This window comes from Calypte anna, chromosome 2, assembly GCF_003957555.1.
Source record: "Calypte anna isolate BGI_N300 chromosome 2, bCalAnn1_v1.p, whole genome shotgun sequence".
Taxonomy (NCBI): Eukaryota; Metazoa; Chordata; class Aves; order Apodiformes; family Trochilidae; genus Calypte; species Calypte anna.
Window position 1 is genome coordinate 25369445 of NC_044245.1, and position 20829 is coordinate 25390273.

The 20829-nt window shown below is 38.6% G+C and overlaps 1 protein-coding gene across 2 annotated transcripts in view; it reads right to left on the reverse strand.

The window, feature by feature from the left end:
* Positions 1 to 20829, reverse strand: part of SLC25A13 (solute carrier family 25 member 13) — a 98795-nt gene that overhangs the window by 45964 nt on the left and 32002 nt on the right. For both annotated transcript variants that reach the window (XM_030445562.1, XM_030445561.1), the window contains 2 exons: positions 19240 to 19355; positions 3404 to 3543 (listed from right to left, as the gene is read on the reverse strand). In XM_030445562.1, coding sequence (XP_030301422.1) covers positions 3404 to 3543; positions 19240 to 19355 — 256 coding nt within the window. The remainder of the gene's footprint in view (positions 1 to 3403; positions 3544 to 19239; positions 19356 to 20829) is intronic.

A 20829-nucleotide genomic window follows, 5' to 3' on the forward strand; every position in this document is an offset into this window, starting at 1 on the left:
AACATGATTAAGTTTCAAAATGCAGCTCAGTAACGACTAGCAAATTCTCAGGGAAATCTCTGAGATGCTCCTAACATGGTCTGCGGTGTGTATATGCCGCTAATATTAAAAAATATCACCTTAAAAATAAACTGAAAAACAATAAAGCAAAGTTGTAATGTTTAGAGACATTATCTGACTAGCAATAATTTTTGTTTCACTTATTTCAGTTCAATATTGTTTACCTAGACAGATTAAGGTTTAAAGAAATACAATCTTCATTGCTTTGCAATACAAATTACACATCCTAAAGAACCTTCTCTGACTAGACTTTCTGCAAACTACTTAGATATACTTAGAAAACAACCTTATCCCTTAATGCTGGAAGTCCAGAATTCTCCAAGATACCTTAATATTTCATGAAAAGTTAATCTTGCCATCATGGCAGGCATGCTGGCACCAGTATTTTCATAAAATTATATCCTATCTACTGATTTTACCTGGGCTCATAAAAAGCTTCTTTACATTCCATTTAGAAATCTATGTTTGGGTTCCATCCCAATGGATCTACAAGTCATCACATACAGCACAATCCTTTCCACTGAAGTAGATCCTAGAGTTCAATTATAAAGAGTACCAATTCATCAACTAATCTGCTGGGTACATATAAATACCCAGGCAATGTGGAAATGGATTTATCAGGCCCACATATAAGCATATTAAAATTAATCTTGCAGCATAGACTTCATATGCTGAGAATGGGTCCAACGTTGCTCTTCATGAAGCAGACTTGCCACTTAAGTGACAATAGAACATGACCATATGCAAACAGATATGGATGTGATGGATACACACTACATGAGCTGATTTTAAGCTAGCAAAATGAGAAGAAGGGTAAAACCAACACACCTTGAGCTCTGGGTTGATGCAAACAGGATGTAACAGAGCCAAGAAGTTTGGAGGCTCTGCTTTTGGGCATCTCTATTACAGCAGATAAAAAAAGTGCAGGCAGCATATATTCAGAAACCCATATAAACTCTTCTTATTTAACCAGAAGAGATCCACCTTGTACATGAACAAAATTTACTAATGTACTTTTCCACATACCTTCAGCTATGCCAGAAGTGATGATTAGCCCAAATGCTGGGACAGATAATGAGTATGTAACAATTTTATGGGGCATAAGGACCCGATGTGAATGAATTTGAATCTGGCTGGATTATTTCATTAAAGCTGCAAATTGCATTGTATTTACAAAGCAGTACCTGAAGCATTTTACAGACCCATCTGGTCCATATTAAGTGCAATGTAAAGAGCATTAACACATCAGGAATTCAGAAAGGTAATTTGGTATCCACTGTGGTCTCCTGGTGTCTAAGGTCCAAGGTCTAGACATCAGACCAAGGAGACTGACTCATGCACACACAGAATGTCAGAAGGAAAGGCAGAGCACCAAAGGTTACAGACCTTAAAGGAATAGTTTTGGGCATGTGAACATTAACTCTCCAATTTGTGCCAAGAGGCATTTCTGCACCCAAACCTCAGTACCTATAGTACAATGCCACAAGCCAAATATCAGCAAGGAAACTTAGATGTTTCAAAGACTTACAGTGCTAGAAAATGGGTAAACAGATGTACTCAATTACTGTGACTGACTGAGCATCCTAACAGACTGTACCAGTAGCAGACAACTTCAGCAGAATCTTAGGGCAATAATTAATATGAAAGTCCTTGCTGCCTACAGCAATGCTGAGAGGATCTTTATTAGCAGCCTTAGAACTTTTCCTGAATGCATCTAACCTCCCAGGACACCCAGAATCATCATCCGTATAATCCATCATCACCAAAAGGGCTCATGAAGATGACTGATGTGTTCCAAGACAATCTTTTACTCTGCACTGCAACTAGTTAATCTCCACTTTTGCAGCAGAGCTGGCTAAAAAACGCACAAACAAGGCAGGGCAAGACACACCAAATCAAATACCATTCTCACATACAAGACATTTTAAACAAGGAAAGAGAAGTACCCCTCCACAGGATGAGAAAGCCTAGTAACTAGGACTCATCTCCAAAGTTAGAAAACTCCTGCCTCAGCTCTTGCTTTTCCTAATTCAAAGAAAAAACATGAAAGAACCCAAAGACACAAAGAAAGAATTCAAATCTTCCAAATACCTCAGTATGAGGTTGTGTCTCCAACTGCCCTCACTGCTCTCCCTCCCTCCCCCTTCTTTTTGTTTTGTTTTGTATTTTGTCCTGAAAAAAGTGTCCTTTTTTCATTATAGGTTTTTCTCCAAGTTTTCTTCTGTTAAGAGTGTGGTTTTAATCCATCAAAATCAAGATACATGGACACCAGTAACATTTTATTTTTTATCCAAAAGAGGTTCTAGGTCACTATTCTGTCACAAAACCAGTCTATGTCTTAGCTACTTCGAAGTTACATTAGTCAATACAAAACCTAAGGGAATACAATTTAATCATGTGATATCTGACGTCCTCTTCATACACAGTTAATTAGGCTCTGTTCTACAAAGTCAATTTGAAACATTTGTCTCAATAGCATTATCTTAATTATTCCTCATCAAAATGATACCACCTCCCACTGTGAACTAACATACTTGTGTAAACAAGGAAAAAAGACACCTCGCAGTCTTGAAGGAGGTTTCCATTTTAAAACTCTCTAGTGTAAATACTAATACAGGCATTAGGTATTCAGACAGAATACAAATAAGAAACTCACATATTTTACCACTCCAAGGATCACTTTTCCTATAGAACTTTTTAACATTACTGCTGGAATACAGATAACCTGTTCATTTTTTATTAGCACAATATTTTTTGTCTGTAACCAAGTACCCTAAAGTATTTTTAGCCAAGAATTCCTTGTAAAAGATTGCATTTTATTCTTTATATACCACATTTTCCTGAGACAATCTTAATTCAAAAAAGGTCAAAATTACTTGCAGCAAAACAACATCCTCACTGGATATCAGCACTGAATTAAATACAAATTTGGTAAACATGCTGATATAATACCAGTCTGGCAACTGGATCCAAAATGTTTGGTTCTGTTATTTAGCATTCTTTGACTCCTGTGATTTTAAATATACAGGACATTTTCAGGTTTTGGTTTTTTATTTCATGTCTCTGGCTATACAACAGTGTGAAAATATCACCTTCTGCACACACATGCCCAAAATGAAAGAAAAAGGAAAAAAAAAAAAGCTAGCCTCAGTCAGCATATTTACCACAAGCAAATCCTATTTATCAAGGCAATATTAATGTCCATCACTCTGACTGTAAAAGCCTATACTCTACAGTCTATTTTGCAACTTCTCTACCAGTGTGGTATTTGGCAAGTTTGCAACTACTGTGATTCTTCCATTTTTCTTATTAAAGTTGACTAAGTGTATTGTAGTAGACCCACCAGTAAAAACTGGGTGAACTCCGCATATGTTAGATGTCTTTTTCTATCCTTTCCAAAATGCAGCTGTACGAACTCTGAATTCCAGTTAAACGGAATGTGCTGATGAATTGTGGTCTGGCCAAAAACTTGCTTAGCGTCCTCTGGGAAGAAAAGAAAAATGTTCATTTAATAATAAAATAAGAACAGATACAAGCAGACATTTATACAAGCAAAGCCAATACAATATTTTCTAACAGGAAAGCAATACTGTAGGCTACAAATTAGTAACATATTGCAAAGCAAACCTTGTTTTTTTGTTTACCAAAATCATAACAAATTAGAAGTTCACAAGTACAATCTCTGAATAATCTCTTTACTTGTCAAGTTTTGTGCTCCAGCATTTGATTAGAAGAGACTCGACTAGATATTTCAAATTTCAAAGTGAAGCAAGAAAAGATTAAAATTGAAAGACCATTTATAAGAGGATGACTAAAGCTAACCAATTTTCAGCGTAATCTTTTCAAGCTGCTAACAATGAAAGTTCTGTGTCACTACAATTCAGACTTTTGTATTATTCCCAGACTTCTCCATATTCAAACAAATCAATTACAAAAACACCAGTATTTCAAGATCCACTTTTCTGTAGGTACCTTAACAAGCAGTGAAAAGCAGGGCAGGGGATTGGGGAGGGTATGGCAGGAATGAACACACCACCACCACCACCACCACTCAGCAGACTTTGATCCTAGATCTCTACAACAAGGAGGGGGGCAGCATGACAAGTTTACTTGATTACACCTAAATGCAAGCTCCATAATTTAGTTCATTTTAGTAGTCATACCTAGGCAATGGTTTGGCAAACTTTTTGGTAATACATGGCATTTTTGGTGAAGAAATAACTGTTTGAAACTCACCAAGTTGTACAGTCAGTAAAAAGGACCATACATTGCTAGAACTGGACTGTACCTATTTTATCTACAGGAAAGAGCAACAAGATGTGAGGAAGTTCTTGCATCCCATGAGAGCACCCACTTCAGCGTGAGTCTGTCTCAGCCAAAAATATAGGGCAAAGATATCTTCCAAAGACAAGCTCAAGGCCAGAAGTTCCCATTTACTATTTACCTTCCTAATTGCTGTACAACTTTTCCAGCCCCAGCCGAGAGACCGTTCCTTGTCTCCTGCGAGTTCCTGTGGGCATGGAGAGCTGGTTCCCAGGAGACACTCCCTACCCACAGGCAGGGCCAGGAGCTGGTCTCCTGCTCCCTTCACCCTTTGTGAAAAAAAAAAAAGACCAGGAGCCCAAACCCAGAGCTTCTGTGTCTGTCTCTGCAAACAGCAGGGCTGGAAGCCAGTTCCCAAGCATGGCTGGTGCCTAGGGGCAAGGAAATCAGCAGAGCTTTGTGTGCAGAACAAGCTGGGAGCCACCTCTCTGGAGCCACCTCTCTGGAGCCAGCCTCTGCCTACCAGGCAGCCCTGGGAGCCGCCTCCCAGCTCACCCCAGCGCCACAAGCAAAGGTGGGAGCCGACTCCTTGGAGCCGTGAGGTCCCGTCTCCTGCACAGCTTGGGTTGTGGCTTGTCAGCAAGATCATGCCAGCCACCCGCAGCAGCAGTTCTGCTGACCTGGGGAAAACCAGCCAGGGTGAAATTCCCATTTTGAGGCAAGGAAGCAGGAAAAAGTGAAAGCAGGGTGCAAATAGCTGAGAGCTAGGAAGATGCCAGAAAGTGCCCGAGTATCTGAAGGATAAAGACATAGGAAAAAATCGTCCCAAGGACCAAAAGCACTGCAGTTGGTGTTACCCCCAGGGACAGTTTTTTCTAAAGCATGAATGCTGTTCATATTCTGGGATTCATAGGGAGAGCAGAGATGATACTGTGAACGTTTTCCCATCCCTCAGCACTGCCAGTAGTTTCATCTTTAAAAACACACCACCCACTCACTGATCCCAGGGAATCAGTGGTGAAAGAGCAAGTTGGATTTAACTTATGAACAGAACGACTGGCCCCACTTAACCTCAAACTGTTAAAATTCAGAACTTCAAGCCCGAATGTCCTATGAGAATTTTCTTCAAGCAATGTCAGACAGTGCCCCAGGACAACATTGTGCATTCATGTCTTCAAGTTCCATTACAGCCAGCTTGGATCTATCTTGTCTGCCAGCATTCTCCAGGAGCAAAATTCTGCTCTCAGGGCAACAGGAGGGAAAGCCAATCGGTTCGGGGTGAGGTCCTGTCCCTCTTCTGGATGTCTTTTATTTAACATGTTTCCTACTAACAAGGTGCTTAAAGCACTTTGCCATATGTCATCGGAGATCACTCTATGAAGGTCCTGTTTTTCTCTCTCAAAGAAGGGAGCCAGCAGGAAGAATGCTCATCTGTTTCCTTTTTCTCTCCCATCCCATCTCCTGAATTTCCCCAGAGCAAGACACTTATATTATTTGGATTAAATTAGGAACTTGATTAGGAACTTCTTGGTTGATGCAGGGATGTAGGAAAACCTTAGCTACTATAAAAGCAGTCTCAAATTCCTTTTGATGAGGCCAGGCTCTTCACATTCTCAACTTCAACTTGTTAACATATGAAAGTTGCAGAGTGTCCTCTGATTATGCGATTGTAACTTTATTTTAATTAGTTATCATACATAAGGTATCTTGAAGGAACAATACATCTTGCTCCCGTAACTCTATGCCTTGTAAACACTCCTTAGTTGTGGCCCAAAAGAAAAATTCCAGGTCAAGAAAATCAAGAAGTGAAAAGGATGGTATTTTCAGACTAAATAAAATGTTTAATTATTTGCACTACAAACGGCGAAGGAACTCACAGCAATGGAACTTTAGACCTCATCAAGCCAACTAGGAATATAGTAAGATATATATACAGGGCCTTTGCATTCCCTCCTTCTCTTTTAGAGATTAAAGGCTACATGCATGCTTCAGAAGTTCATATGCATAAAAATACCCTTCCAAACAGTCCAAGCAGAAGATGCATTTTTGCTGTGACTTGGAAAACGCAGGATACCACATTACTGTATTTAGTACAATAGCAAGAAAATTCCCTACACTAGTTGATCTTTTCAAAATCATCCTGTATATTGATACCATTATGTCTTAGCAATGAATAGCAGGTGCTTTTTTGACAGTGCATGTTGGATTAAAGAGTACAGGTAGCTGACTGGAAGATTACCTACTTACTGTGCTTCTACTGAGTCCTTGATGGCATGAGACACAGTATTCTGTTTGCCACTGCTTTTTTACATGTACCCTGTACTTCCTTTTCACAACTATTTATCTTAACCTCCTATGCACGTTCAGTGGACAGCATTTTTCCTCTTTCCTTGATAGTGTCATAACCCATTTATCCACAAAACTGTCACTGACTCATCTTACCTGTAGTCAGACTGCCTGATGCAGACATTAAAGACCTTTCATGCTCCATGCACAAACCTTAAGTGCTGTGGCCTGTGATTTAACCACCAAAATGTATGCAATTACATACCAGAACTCACTCCAAGTTACTGTTCAGATCTAACAATATCATCTCCTAATCATCTAGGTTCAGTATTGAAATAAAAAATGGACAATCTTAAAGTGTAGTTTCACCTTAAACCTGCAGCTAAAGTACCATGGCTATCCACAAGTTGCTGAACTAAACACAGTTAAAAGCAGCAGTGTCCTTAAGTAGCCAGTTCTTTTGTATGTTTAGACCTTTTTTCAAAGGAACTAGTTTCACAGAGTCACAGAATAATTTATGATGGAAAGGACATCTGAATGTCATCTGGTACAACATCCTGCCAAAGCAAGTCCAACCAGTTCAGGCTGCTCAGGTCCATGACCAGCTGAGGTTTGAGCATGATGGAGGTTCCACAACCTCTCTGGATAACTGTGGCGAGATCCTAAATCAAAATTTAATTAAAAATCTGATAAACGGAATCTTTGAAATCCATATTTAAACACTGGTTATTTGTTTTGGTTTTTTAAAAGAAAAAATTTCAATGCTACACTGTCTGGAGTTGTAAGAGAATAAGATCAAAAGCTAGCAAGGCGCAACTGTTTCTGTGCTTGCACTGTTTGAACCAGAGCTGTTGGAAACCAAAACAAGCAACAGCTTGAAGGAGAAGATTCAAAATACTCATTTTTAAAATCCATGCTGTCATTTGTGTCACTTGTGTTAAAAAAACAAAACAAAACAAAACCCAAAACTTTGAAATGCAATTTTAAAATAAATTGCAAAGTTCTGTAATAAATAGTTGGTTTTCCCCATGCTACCTCTAATTAAGGAATGGATGCCTTATCATTGGTTTCTGACTTCTGATCACTGTATAAAAGAGACATTCTATTTTCCCTCCAGGTTGAACTGCCTGCTGGTTTATAGTGGGTGTGGTTTGTCCTTTGGGTCCTGGGGACTTTCTTCTCTCCAGTGTACCAGTATCTGTGCTGAAATGCTTACTGTACAAACAAGTATCCTATGTTCACAGTTCCATACTGTGGTAAAAATTATAACTAGAAATAAAGAGTGCTTTGGAATAAACACAGATTCTTATGACACAACAAAGACCACTGAATTCCCCAAATGAAAATTGTCTATTTGGAAATTTGGAATTGTAAAAGGATAGAACAACCTACTAAAATCTTTACAAACTACAGCACCTAAATAGCTGATGTAATAAATCTGAAATTCTTTCAAACTGCTTATTTGCACAAATAGCTGCGAGTTTTATTTAGAATAAATGCAGTGTTGTTGCTCAGTTCAATAAAGTTAATACTAATGCACATACAGAAAAAAAATCCATTATAATCTACAAAAATCTGACTCCCCTTATAAAACAGCTGCAATATTTCCCTTTAAAAAGCTGTCATAATTGCCTTTATTTCATCTAGTTAATATGCTATATACATTTTATATATGTTGCATATATATGCACATAGGCAATTTGTGCATGACATAGAAATACTGTACCAAAACCTTGGGTCTTGATAAAAAATAACATTTACCCTGATGATACAGGTAATAGGAACTTCTGTAAAGAACACAGGTACCTTCTGCAAAGAGGAAAACAAAGGACAAATTTGAAAAGACATGAATATATGTTCATCATACTTAAGGCCCTAAAGAAGAACATACAAGCAATATAGATACAATATGGACTAAAGGAAGTAAAATTAATGCAAAGAGTGTGGAATAGATATTTTAGCATAAAGAGATAAGTTGACTATGCAAATCCCTGTCATTCTGCTCAGGCAAAAGGTGTTACCTTTATAAAATCATGTTTTGGTTAATGTTTTTTTGTTAATGGTAAGGCACTTCCATTCATGCATTTGGAAACAATTTCCTTTAAAAGACTGTTATGGAAAAGAGCATTTTAAAAAAGTAATTTCAAATAAATCCTACACAGAAGAAAAGGCAAAGAAGGAAGTCCAGCTAGTCAGGCTAAAATACTGGGTAAGAGTAGCTGTTCCACTACTGTGACTACAAAACCCCATCACCTTTCTGGCAAGCAAGACCTGACCTAAAGCTTAGAGGGAGATGAGAACTGAATGATTTCCACAAGCTTTGTAATTATCCTCATTGATAATATGAAAGAACTCTAAATTTTTCTAATCTTTATGACCCTGAGTGCAACACCAGCTTCTGCAACCTCTCCCCCATGCCTCACCCACAACCATGTGGATCAGGGTTGACGCAAAGAGCCGTGTGAGTAAAAGCTGGGACAAGCATCACCTCAGGTCCTCCCTGCCCCAGCCACCCCATAGCAATGCCTGAGCCTGCCCATGCACTTTGGTGACCCCAAATCCGTGACTTGGCTACCCAGTCTGACATTGGACCTGCCTCACCTCTGTAGACTTGCATGGTATTCATTCCACTCTGCTGATGCTGGTGACAGTCACTGGACCTGCTCCGCTGTCCCTGCTCATGCAGCATGGGACTGCACCCCTTCCTGGGTGCTCTCTGCCCGTGCCCCAGCCTCTCAGCACCCTCACTGAGCTGCAGGCTCACCTGCCTGGCAAAGTCACCAGGTCTTGATGCTTCTGGACTCAGAAAACGTATAATAAACTTGTGCAAGAGCCCAGGTATACGGAGACATGTATGTTAAACATGTTAAAAATACTCAATATTTTGTATTATCTTGTTTTACTGAAATTGTTCAGGTTTATCCAAGGTTTGGGTTTTTGTTTTGCTGGGTTTGGGTTTTTATTTTGTTGGGGTTTTTTATTTACTGTTGTGGACTTCAAAAGCACAAGTTAGAGTTTATTTCCATCTTTCCACAGTCTGGTACTGGGACTGTCCTACAACTATGACTTTCTATTTGAAAAACATGTTCACAGCACATCTTCTCAGCTAAGATGTGGCTGGGGCTGTTCAGCCTGAAGAAGAGGAGGCTCAGGAGAGACCTCATTGCTCTCTACAACTACCTGAAAGGAGGGTGTAGCCAGGTGGGGGTTGGGCTCTTTTCCCAGACAACTTTCAACAAGACAAGAGGGCATGGTCTTAAGTTGTGCCAGGAGAAGTTTAGGTTGGATATTAGAAAGAGTTTCTTTACGGAGAGGGTGATCAGGCAATGGAATGCCTGATCAGGAAGTAATGCCTAGGGAAGTAGTGGATTCTCCGTCCCTGGAGATATTTCAAAAGAGACTGGATGTGGCACTCAGTGCCATGGTCTAGCAACCGCAACGGTGGTTCAAGGGTTGGACTTGATGATCTCTGAGGTCCCTTCCAACCCAGCCAATTCTATGATTCTATGATTTTATGATGGGTAGTCCAAGTGCTTGGCTGGGTTGGTCCATTTTGCCCTATTCACTTAAAAGAGGTACCCCACTCTGAAAGAACTACTATCATCTTCTTGATGACCCTGCTGCTTTGTAAAGGAAATGGGCTGAAGAAGGTTCGTAGTGGCCTTGCTGTAAAATAAGTAACAGATTGATTACTTGATTACTAAGGATAGAAAGAGAAAGCTACTTATCCCTTCAACTTCCCTCAACAAAGCAGTAAGAGCAAGAAGGGTCATTACAGCCACATTCTTCCATAGGTTAGAAGCCCTGAAAAATATGCTTATTCTTTTCACTGCCTCTTAATTCCTTGCAAAACATTGAGCACAACCTATTCTGCAATTATAAATTTTAAAAAATCACGTTAAATTATATTCTTTCCTTCTTAAAATATTACTAGGAAGGTACCTGGTAGAATACTCAGTGTGAAGACAGCACAGCAGAAACAAAGCACATAACTTGAAGATAATGAGACTGTATTACATGACTCAAGAAGCCAGGGGTGGGGTTGATTTGAAAAAAGATAGCAGCTAAGGTCAGTGCAAGTCATCTGTGTTCATATGGTCATATGGTAGTGCTACTGTTTTAAAACAGATTCATTAAAAAGATCCATTTGTGCACCTGATCCATTTAGACAAAGATCACTTTCATGTGCACCTGAAAAACATGGCTGCACATATATACGTGCATATAAACACCTAAAATTACCTGAATTAACTTCTTTTAATAATTTTGTGTGCGCACACGTGTAAGTGGTAGTCTATTTTTTAATAGGACTAGTTATTCCAAGTTCAGAGAAAATCCCCAAAATCAACATAAAACCCAAATAATAAAATGGTAATTTTCACTAATTTAGCAATGTTGAGCTAGTCCAGTTGTTGGATTGAATGGAGAAGCATTCCACTACTTAACATAAGCCAGTGTTGCTTGTGTGTAACCAAAACTGTAGTATCAAATTCAGTGTCCCTCTTTCCACATGGATAACTGAAATCATCATCTGGACTCATTTCTGTCATCCCTATCATGGAGAAGTTAAAAAGACAGGACCTTCAAAATACAGAGTGATTCAACACCTTTCTTTGCACTCTCAGGGGCTGACTGCAGTGTAGTTGTCCAGGAATACAAACTTAGGTCAGAATTCACAATTGTTTCCTATAGTAGTTTAGTACACTAATAACAGTGATCAAAGCAAACTCCTGGCTCAAGAAATTATCCTAAAATTTATGCTTTACTCTCCAATACAGACTTGAGAGATCTATTTCTTTAACAGCTATTTTGCTTAGATAGATGGTATATATATTAAAAAAAAATCTCTTTCTTGCAAAGCATTAACATACATTTTCCACCACTTAAATACTTCAATTTCAAATGCACCACAAAATGTACTCCCACAACAGTACGGTATTAGCATAGAACTATTTTAGTTCAATTAAAATGTCTAACTATCTACTCCCAAACCTATTGAAACTGTAATTCTCACTTTGAGTGCTTCCAACGTGTTACCAGTTTTGTTTTCTTTTATCAGCTTATCAATTTGGGTCCTGCATTCCAAATGTTGGAAGAAATAATCATTAACTGCTAGGTAACAGCAGATTTTCCAATTTAGAAAACTAAATTGCACACATTGCAAAAGTATATGTATTTTGCTGCTTGAAATTTCATATTAAAATTTGCAGTAACAAAACACTTCCCAAGCTCTCAGGGCCTTCTGAAGCTTTTACCTTCTAGTCTGCAATTTGAGGACAATTTGAAAAAGGGATGGGGAAAAAAATTAAAATAAAAAAACAAGCTTAAAGTGCTTAACCTGCTGCTGCCACAGCTTAAGTATTTTTTGGCATGGAAGCTTCTGGTTCCTACTGAAATGCAGCCTAGTAATCCTGTGTTTTTCCTCAACACATGATAGATGGCTAACCCTCACCTTACTGTTAACTAAGGAGTGGCCTCATACAGACAAAATTCACTCTCAAATTGGCTTTTCCCTGCCTTTTCCACACCTATTTTTTCTTTATATATAGCATGAACTAGAAGCAGAACACACAATATTTTAGTTATCTGAGCATGTAGAATTCCCAAACTATCCCAGCGACTGAAGTGCTCTCCGTTACCTCTATCTTTTAAAATTGGAGCCACTGTAGTCAATTGTACAAATCTACAGTTAGTCTTTCATAAAAAGTGGATTTTTGACCCACTGAATTGGAACAGCTCTTCTGATCTCTGACAAGACACCATACATGCATGCCAGCCTGATAACTGGTGTGCATCTGTATTCAGTTCCTCAGAAAATACTTCTCTTAAGTAATTTTAAAAGTTTCAAAAATCAGGGTGTTCCTTTTGATAAATGCAAACTGATAATTTAAAGAAGTGCCACTAAGGTCCACATATATCAAAAAATGGATGCCTTCACAATGGTTTTTCACCTCAATGTAACATACTGACATATGGCACACACCATTGGAAAGCAAAAGCATACAAATGCTGTTGGGCTGCCCTCTTAAAATGAATTAGTTGACTTGGCACATCTCCAGGCAGAAAAGGGATTGTAGCAAGACAACCCCAATAGAGCACCAGTGCCCTCAGAGGCAGTCCCAGCAGAGGAGAGAAGCAGGAGGCTGCAGTCCCTCACCACCAGTGGCTGCTTTCTGTTCATATGTGAACCACATCCATTCTGTGGCTGGAAGCAGCAGCAAAGGCTGTACAGCACCTGTTGTACACAGAGGTGAGATCAGACAACATCACTGCTAACCAAATGTCCTTTTGTTGTCGTGGGTAGAGTTTAAAGATTACAATAATTAAGAAACCCACAAAAGCCCCCAGAAAACACTGAAGTCCAGTGTGATTCCTAACCAAAACTTCAGCATGCACTCCCTTTTGTAAGAGAGGCCCTACCTCCAGAAGAAAGTTCACTTTGCTGCACCTTCACTGCCCTAGCTGAACTTTTAAACAAAGACAAAGCAGACTTACAGGTTAATTTTACATCAGTGAAACATTATCACAAAAACATGCTTGTGTCTGCACGATTTTTTCAGATCAAAAAATCCATGATATTCTACAAGTTTCATCCTTCTCCTGATCATTTTCTCACTTTTTTCTCCTCTTACCTTTGTCCAGCTCGGGTTGTTTGTGCTCTTGTCAAGTCTAAATACTACGAATTCACTTCCTCATGACTTATCCATACACCATCCAATCCAGGTTGGCCCTGACTTTTAATTTTGATACCTGAGCACTTCTGCTGCCTCTGCTAACCAGGATCTTTCCAAGAGTACCATTACTCTCAGTGGCTAAGGCTGCTTGTCTGCATCTGCTGTCCTCCTTGGATGTAAGGGGAAGTAACATGAAGTTATACAGGGAGTATTACAAAACTGGCTTACATAAAAGGTTTTCAACATTTTTCCAATATGCCATCCCTTTAAAATATTTTTACTTGAGCTGTGGACAACCATAATTTCAGTTTCCTGGCAACAGTCTTACATACCTTTATTACGTTTTCTGGTCTCCTTCAAAGTGAGCAACAAACTGCCAAAGACCACAGGTTTGGAAAGCACTAGGCCCCACAAGGGCATAAAAACTAAATTTACCCCTTTTGCCCTGAAGATAAATATTAAAAAACAAAACAAATATAGATCACTTCCACCAAGGTAAAAAGCATAACCTGACTAACTAAAATAAAATACCCGTCATATTTTCCCCAGGTAAGATAATCAGAGGTTGATGCACAAAGCATGCATGAAGAGGCTGAAGCTATGGGGTTTTCTCAGCCTGGAGAAAGGTGGACTAAAGGAGGACCTGAGTGCTGTCTACAACTATCCAGCTGGAGGGTGAAAGGAAGATGGAGATGTGCAAGGACAAAAGGCAATGGATGCAATCAGGAGCATGGGCAAACCCCAACAAGGCACCCAGAACCTATTTGTCACAAAAAGTGACAAACACTTGCTCATAGAGGCTACAGAGCCTCCATCCTCAGAGGTATTTAAAACATTAATAGGATGTTACCCCGGAACAACCTGGTCTTGATGGCCAAGCAAGGTTTTGAGCCAGATGGATGCCATGGTCCCTTCCAGCCTAAAGTGTTTGATGATTCTATAATCAATCCCTGGGTTTTGGTAATGAGCAAGAAATATGTTCAGCTTTCAGCTTAATGTTTTTCAGTGGGAATTTTTTTTTTTAAAAAAACAAAACAACCAAAACTAACAACAAAATACAAACCAAAACACCAAATGTCAATTCAGGATTTTTCAGAAAACTCAGCTGTGAAAAAGTATGGAGATTCTCCTAGTATACAAAATGACTGATTTACTTTGTGACTAAACAGACTTTGTTTTACTTAGGATAATTTAATGAAAATCTGTTAGTTAAAACAAAAAATAAAATAAGAAAAACTTGCCAAGCTGACATACATCTAGAAATTAAATTCTCTGAAAACAGTATCAAGAAGACTTTAAAAATTGTTTTGAAAAAAATGAATTTACTACCAGCTTACCTTATATCCTCTCTTAATTAAAACTGGCCATTATTTGTGCAAAACCCAGTACAAACAACAAAAATATCAGAGCCTAAGCAAATCTCCATTTGCAGTGTTGCCACCTGGATCACCATGTCAAGGCAATTGTCACTTATAAACAAACAATTGTTTCACTGTGTAGGTACAAGCTAACACATCATGAGCTATAATTGGTTTCTAATCAATTTGAATCAACAATGGAACTTTCACTGAGAAATACTGAATATTGGAATTTGTCAAGTGACTAAAGCTTATAACTTCAACAGTCTATTTTGATAGTTCAGATTTAGCTTTTCCTTGCTTTTCATGATACTGAGTGTACCACGTTGGGAATCACTAAGCTGTTTGCAGAAGAAAAAATAAAAAGAATTGCAGGTCCCAGAGGAAGTGCCAAGTCATATGGGGCAAGATATAAAATAAATAATCCTCTGTAACAAAAGCAAAGTTACAGAGGTAACTGTAACAGTTACAGAGGTACAGAGTTAAAGTTAGCTCACACAGTCTGAACCTAAGCTTTGGCCAGGAAAACAATTGTGAGACTCCTGTAATAATTATTTGCATACTGAAAAAGTATCAGAGCATTATCATAAGAGGAAAAACTCTGAAGCTCATTACAATAAGTGTCTAGCTATTTAAACTTCTCCTAAGAGCTGTATGCTTTTAGAAAGTTTACTAACAAGTATTCAGGCAGTTCAAGCATCAGATAAGTAAACAGGAGTGCCTAGTAAGATGTGTCCTTAATTAATGTGTTTATATACCATTATTTTGGACTTGATATTGAGAGCCTTATCCATCCAAAATGATTCTGTGATTCTATAATTAATAAGAGAAACAAAGACCCACGATAGCTGCTGTCTACATGTACATTAAGTTTTGTTTTGGGACAAAAGCAGAATACATTGCTCATTCCTGCAGCTGTTACATTAAAAAAGCAACAATTCCAGTTTTGGGCACCCCATTCTCTTGACATTTTTGCTGAGTTTAAGGTGTTTGGGTTTTTTTCAATTTTTTAAAAAGTAAAGGACTGACTTGTTTTACATCACACTCATATTTAGCAAAACAGCACAGCATTCATTTTGAACAGCTTCATGTTGAATCAGAGGACGTCTTAAAAAATGCCCCAGAGCCAAGAAAACACACACTACACCACAACTATGTTTCATTAAGTATGAGAACAAGAATTTCTGTCCAGTGGGAAATTCTACTTTAAAACAAATGAAAACTAAAATCTTCAAAGCCAGGTTTAGTGCTGGTTGGCAGCACAGACTTGGGCTATCCCATCTCTTTTTGTGCCTCTCCTTTCTCTGAGAGCAAAAATAACATGGACAATACTTATTTTACCATTTACTAGGGCACTAAGAATTGCTATAAGAAAAGGAAAGTTCCAGTCCCTGGATATCACTGCTGTGTTTTTCTCAGCTCAGAAGTGTTAGTTCCCATCATTTCATTTCTCCACCCGAAATTAGAGATGAAGGTTAAGACGACTTAGTTATTAAACACTGACATTTTTACCCAACCATCTCGCCTTTTTTTAAATGCCATCTAGTAAAGAATTTCAAAGGGCTCTGCTTCTTTAATGAGGCATTAAAATACAGTCATACGACAAAAAAGCAACTCTACTAAGTCTCTTAAACCCCTGGACTTACATTATCAGCTTTTATGTGCCTGTCAACACTCAACAGTAAGAAGCAATGGTTTGCTCTTTGCCTTGAATTTAAAAGCCAGCTAAACTTCCTCCCACTTTCCTGCTGAGAGCTTTAACTCCTTGCAAACTGTCAAAGCTTTGACACTTCAGCAGCAGATAAATCCATGACACGATGCAATGGCCAGGTGTAGTCAGAGGCAGCCACTGGCCACTAATTTATTAGTGCCCATTTCATTCACCTCGAAAAGCAATAAACTAGAAATACTCCCCTCCCACCCCCCTCTCATATGCATACTGCTTGTGGATCAGCCCTTTAAAATAGATACAAGCTCTGTCAAAGAACTGGCTACAGTTAACTTGTAACCTGAAAGAAATGAAAAAATTAAAATTGTAGAGATGCCAACATATGGCTAAAATGCAAAGGTATTTTCAACCCAGAAGCTAAAGAAGGAGAGCAGCATTTTTCAAGAATAGTATGTGTGAAGTATTAAATATTGGAACTTCTTTAACCAGGACATTGCTCTAAATATCCACAGCTTGGCTACAGCATTCAGTATGAAAGCTAATTGACACAAAGCCCATTATTAATTTGTTTTACAAAGGTGCCAAGCTAAAGGCATCTGTTGAAAAGTAAGATTTGGAAGATTTGCTTAGTAGAAAACATGAAGTTCACAGCTGGGAAGCCCTGTATTCCCTTTGGTATATGCTAAAATACCACTATCTCAGTATTCAGAAAAACAATGACTGCACAGATAAGCCATACAGCTTCTTTACAACAATAAAATGAAATAGACTTATAATAAGATTCTTGAGATACTACACTTAGCAGCAGTATAGTGAAAAATGATCCTTTGCCTTTCTTCTGTTCCTTTCACACTGTAATTCCACAGTATACAAACCCCCTATTTAAGTCTCCTAACTTTGATAAGGACTTGATCTGACTCTCATTCAAGTCAGTGGAAAAAGATCTTATAATTAACCTCAAAGATGCATGACTGAGGCATTGAGTGGCAAAGTTACCAATAGTATTGTAATTATTAGTAGAAAATATTAGAGCGGGTTAATAACGGGGGGAAACTTTTTTTCCTTATGATGGAAAATAGGTTTATCTAAAGGTCAACCATTTCTGCTGAGTATGCACAACACTAAGACCACTCTCACATCCTCCCCACTTTGGGCTGTGTTGATAATCACAGAAGTTACAAATGCATTTATGCTTTCAAAGGGAGGAGAGGAAGGAACTAAAGAAAAGTTATCTTGAGGTTCTGCCAATGTTGGCATGTCTCCTCTTTCAAATACCTTACACACAGCCTAGCAGAAGAGTTTCTCTCATCACCAGAAGGACATCAATGGCCTTCAAATGTCAGACAAATCCCTTGAGACTCACCGTGTCAAACCCCAAGGCAGGTATTTGCCAGCAGGAAAAATACAAACAAGAATGCCAAGAGTTAAAAAGTTAAGTCAGACTGATTCAGTATTCAGATCAAACAACTGCAGTTCTTCCTAGATTATTAACAAGTGCTCCAAGCAACCAGGGGCTCTGACAAAGACAAGAACCTGCACATCACAGGCATTCCAGGAACCCCATTTTTTCTGTGCTGAAACAAAACCTCTGCAAAATATGCATGCCCTCCTGAGTTAAAAGCATGCCTTCTCTCGTTGCCTCTCTGCCCATACACATGCACAAGACTGGTAGGCACAAAATCAACGTTATGATCAGCAGAACTTTTTCCTGAAATTCTTTCAAATCTTTTAGCATCTCTAGTAATATCTAAAAAGCTGTTTCAACAAGTAATATTGCACACACAAAGCACATCTTTCACAACCTCAACAGACAACCAAAATAATTAAAAAAAATCAACCAAACAAAGAAAAACAAGACAGAAGAAGAGACAGCAAGTCTTCCCACCAGCCTCAACTTCAAATACAGATTTTTGGAGATGGCAGAAGGAATACAGTGATGCTTCATGCATTGGTAAGAGGATCTTGTCAGTTCAAGTGGAAAAGGAAGGGATTTTTAACTGCGAATGAAACGTGGGGAATACTAGAAAAAGACAAAGTACATGTGAACCCTACGTTTCAGAAAGACAAAGATTCAGTGTCATCCAATTTTCCTTCCACTTAAAACTGTTAAGCAACCAATTAATAGAAACTGAGATATACAGTTAACCATTTCCAAATGTAGCATTCAGATACAGCACTTTTATCCAGTGTAGGTATTTAGGGCAAAAAAACCCAAAACATCCTTGTTGAAGTTCTAGCTCAATGTCTGAAGTTATTCAAAACCACCATTTCTATCTTTTTCTTCCAAACAGAATAGCCCTTACATTAGGCAAGTGGCAGTTAGTCCTGCAGAGATCAAAAGCTGTCTCCCCAGAATGTAGAAATGAACAGTCCCCATAATCAAGTTTTAAACTGTCCTGAGTATTTCTCATATTGTCAATGCAAACAGCACACCTCCAATAAAGAGCTGAATTTTCAAAGAGGTGGAAGGTGGCAGGGCAGTTAACAATGGATTTATTACTGTAAAATCTCATAGAAAAAAAAAAGCTTTAAGCCTTAAGAGGAAGCTAGCTTGAAATATTGCCAATTTAAACAAAAAATAATTCACAGTAATTTCAGACTCAACATTCACCCAAGTCTTCTGGCAAATTCCTTGCGGTTTTACAATCATTTCCTATAGTCACCTTTCACTGCTGTTGATGACCTGCACAGGCATGTTGGGGAACAGAAAGAGAGAAGTGACCAGTTCTCCAGAGAAATCGTGAAGATCACCATGACTTTGACCTCATGTTGTGCACACATAAAGGATTAAAAAGCCTCAGCCAGAAAGTTGCTTGGCACTAGTGCAATTTTGCTAGCAATCACTGTGTTTCCTATCATAACAGACGGTGAATGTTTAACTTAAGTAGGGATTTTTAAATTAAGAGTGTACATTTAAGAACAATCTTACCAAAAGTAACTTCTCCTTTGCCAGTCTTGTCAAACAGCTGAAAGGCTACTATGAACAATGCATCTGGAGCACACAGGACTGATTCAAATGCCACAAATTCTTGAAAGGATATCAACCTAAGGGATGAAGGAAAAAGCAGGAGCTATGAAACTACTTGCTTGCAGAAAACTGAAATATAAAATAGATTATACAAATGAAATAACAGCATGACCAAAATGTGTACAAAACTTTATCAATAGGGATTGAAATTTATCCTAATATGCCTTATTACCAGCACTATCAGGAGGCTTTCATATTGCCAGATGGAAATGACTATTCCTCTCATGAAGCCACAACAGAACATAAAATAAGCAAGGCATTCTCTGTGGCTACTCACCTCAGCTTTAGTGTCTGACTGAAATGCCCTCTGGGGGAGCCTATCTCCCTCCACAAGCAAGACAGCCAAAAAATATATGAGTAGCTTCCCTCAAGACCCAGTACTTAAGGCTTTTGGAAAGCAAATACATGCAAGACCTACATATTGCCACAGTCACTTCAGAAGGAACTGATCAGAAATTGTTATCTGTTTGCTAGCAACTCATTAGTCATCTATTGCAGCCCTCCAGTCCTGCATGTTGAGTCACAGATTTCAAGCAGTAGTCTGCATGTTCTTCCTCAACCCTAGAGCAGATTATTCAAATTCATTATTATGGCCAAGTTCCCAATACGTGAGCAATAGTAACCGAGCCCAGATAAAAGCAGAGGTGCTCTTCCTTAAGTTAGTTAATAAGCAGAAATACATAATTAGACAGCTTGGCATTGTTTCCAGTAGTAGCTTTGATACAGCAAAAAAACCTTGAGCAGTTCCAATTTCTCTGGGTCACACCCAAGAGTTCAAATGGAGATCAAACTCCTATTCTCAAAGAGGCAAAGGCCAACCATTCTTTTGTTTTGCTACTTCTTTAATGTCTAGGTTGTACAGCTTGAAATCATCTTCAAATGTGTGGCTGCAGGGCCTGCTGGCACTCTGGGAGGCTTAAGATTGCCCTCTCTCAAGGCTGCTTTCTGTCAGCATAGCAAGCATGTACCTTTTATGGGTTCACATGGCAGTGGCTGGGGAAGAAAGATTTACTTCTGGGAAGCACAGAATTCAGTGTAACAAATTTCAAGAAACACACATGAAGACAATTTTTTTTAATTTTATTTATTAGAAACTAACTGTATCCTTAGGACTTTGACTCAAAATGACAATGCAGCTGGTTCAATGAAAACTTCCATTCACTGTGCAATAATAGCAAAGAACAAAGAGTTTGAATAAGGGAAAAAGAGAGTCATTCCACCAAGTTATGACGTCTCATGACTTTACAGAAATTTCCAGTCACTCTGTCTTAAAGGAATTAATTTCAAGTCACATAGAAGTCTGCTTGCTGCACATCAGCAGCCAAACATCCACAGGGTAACAGAAGCTGAGTTCCATGAAGAACACGAAAACATGAGAAGATGAACAGAAGAGGAGATTACAAAAAAGCAGAGCACAAAGTGGGGGCCAAAACACTGTTCTGATTTACCTTCCTCAATATATATGCACTAAGTAAAATTAAAAGAAAGCAT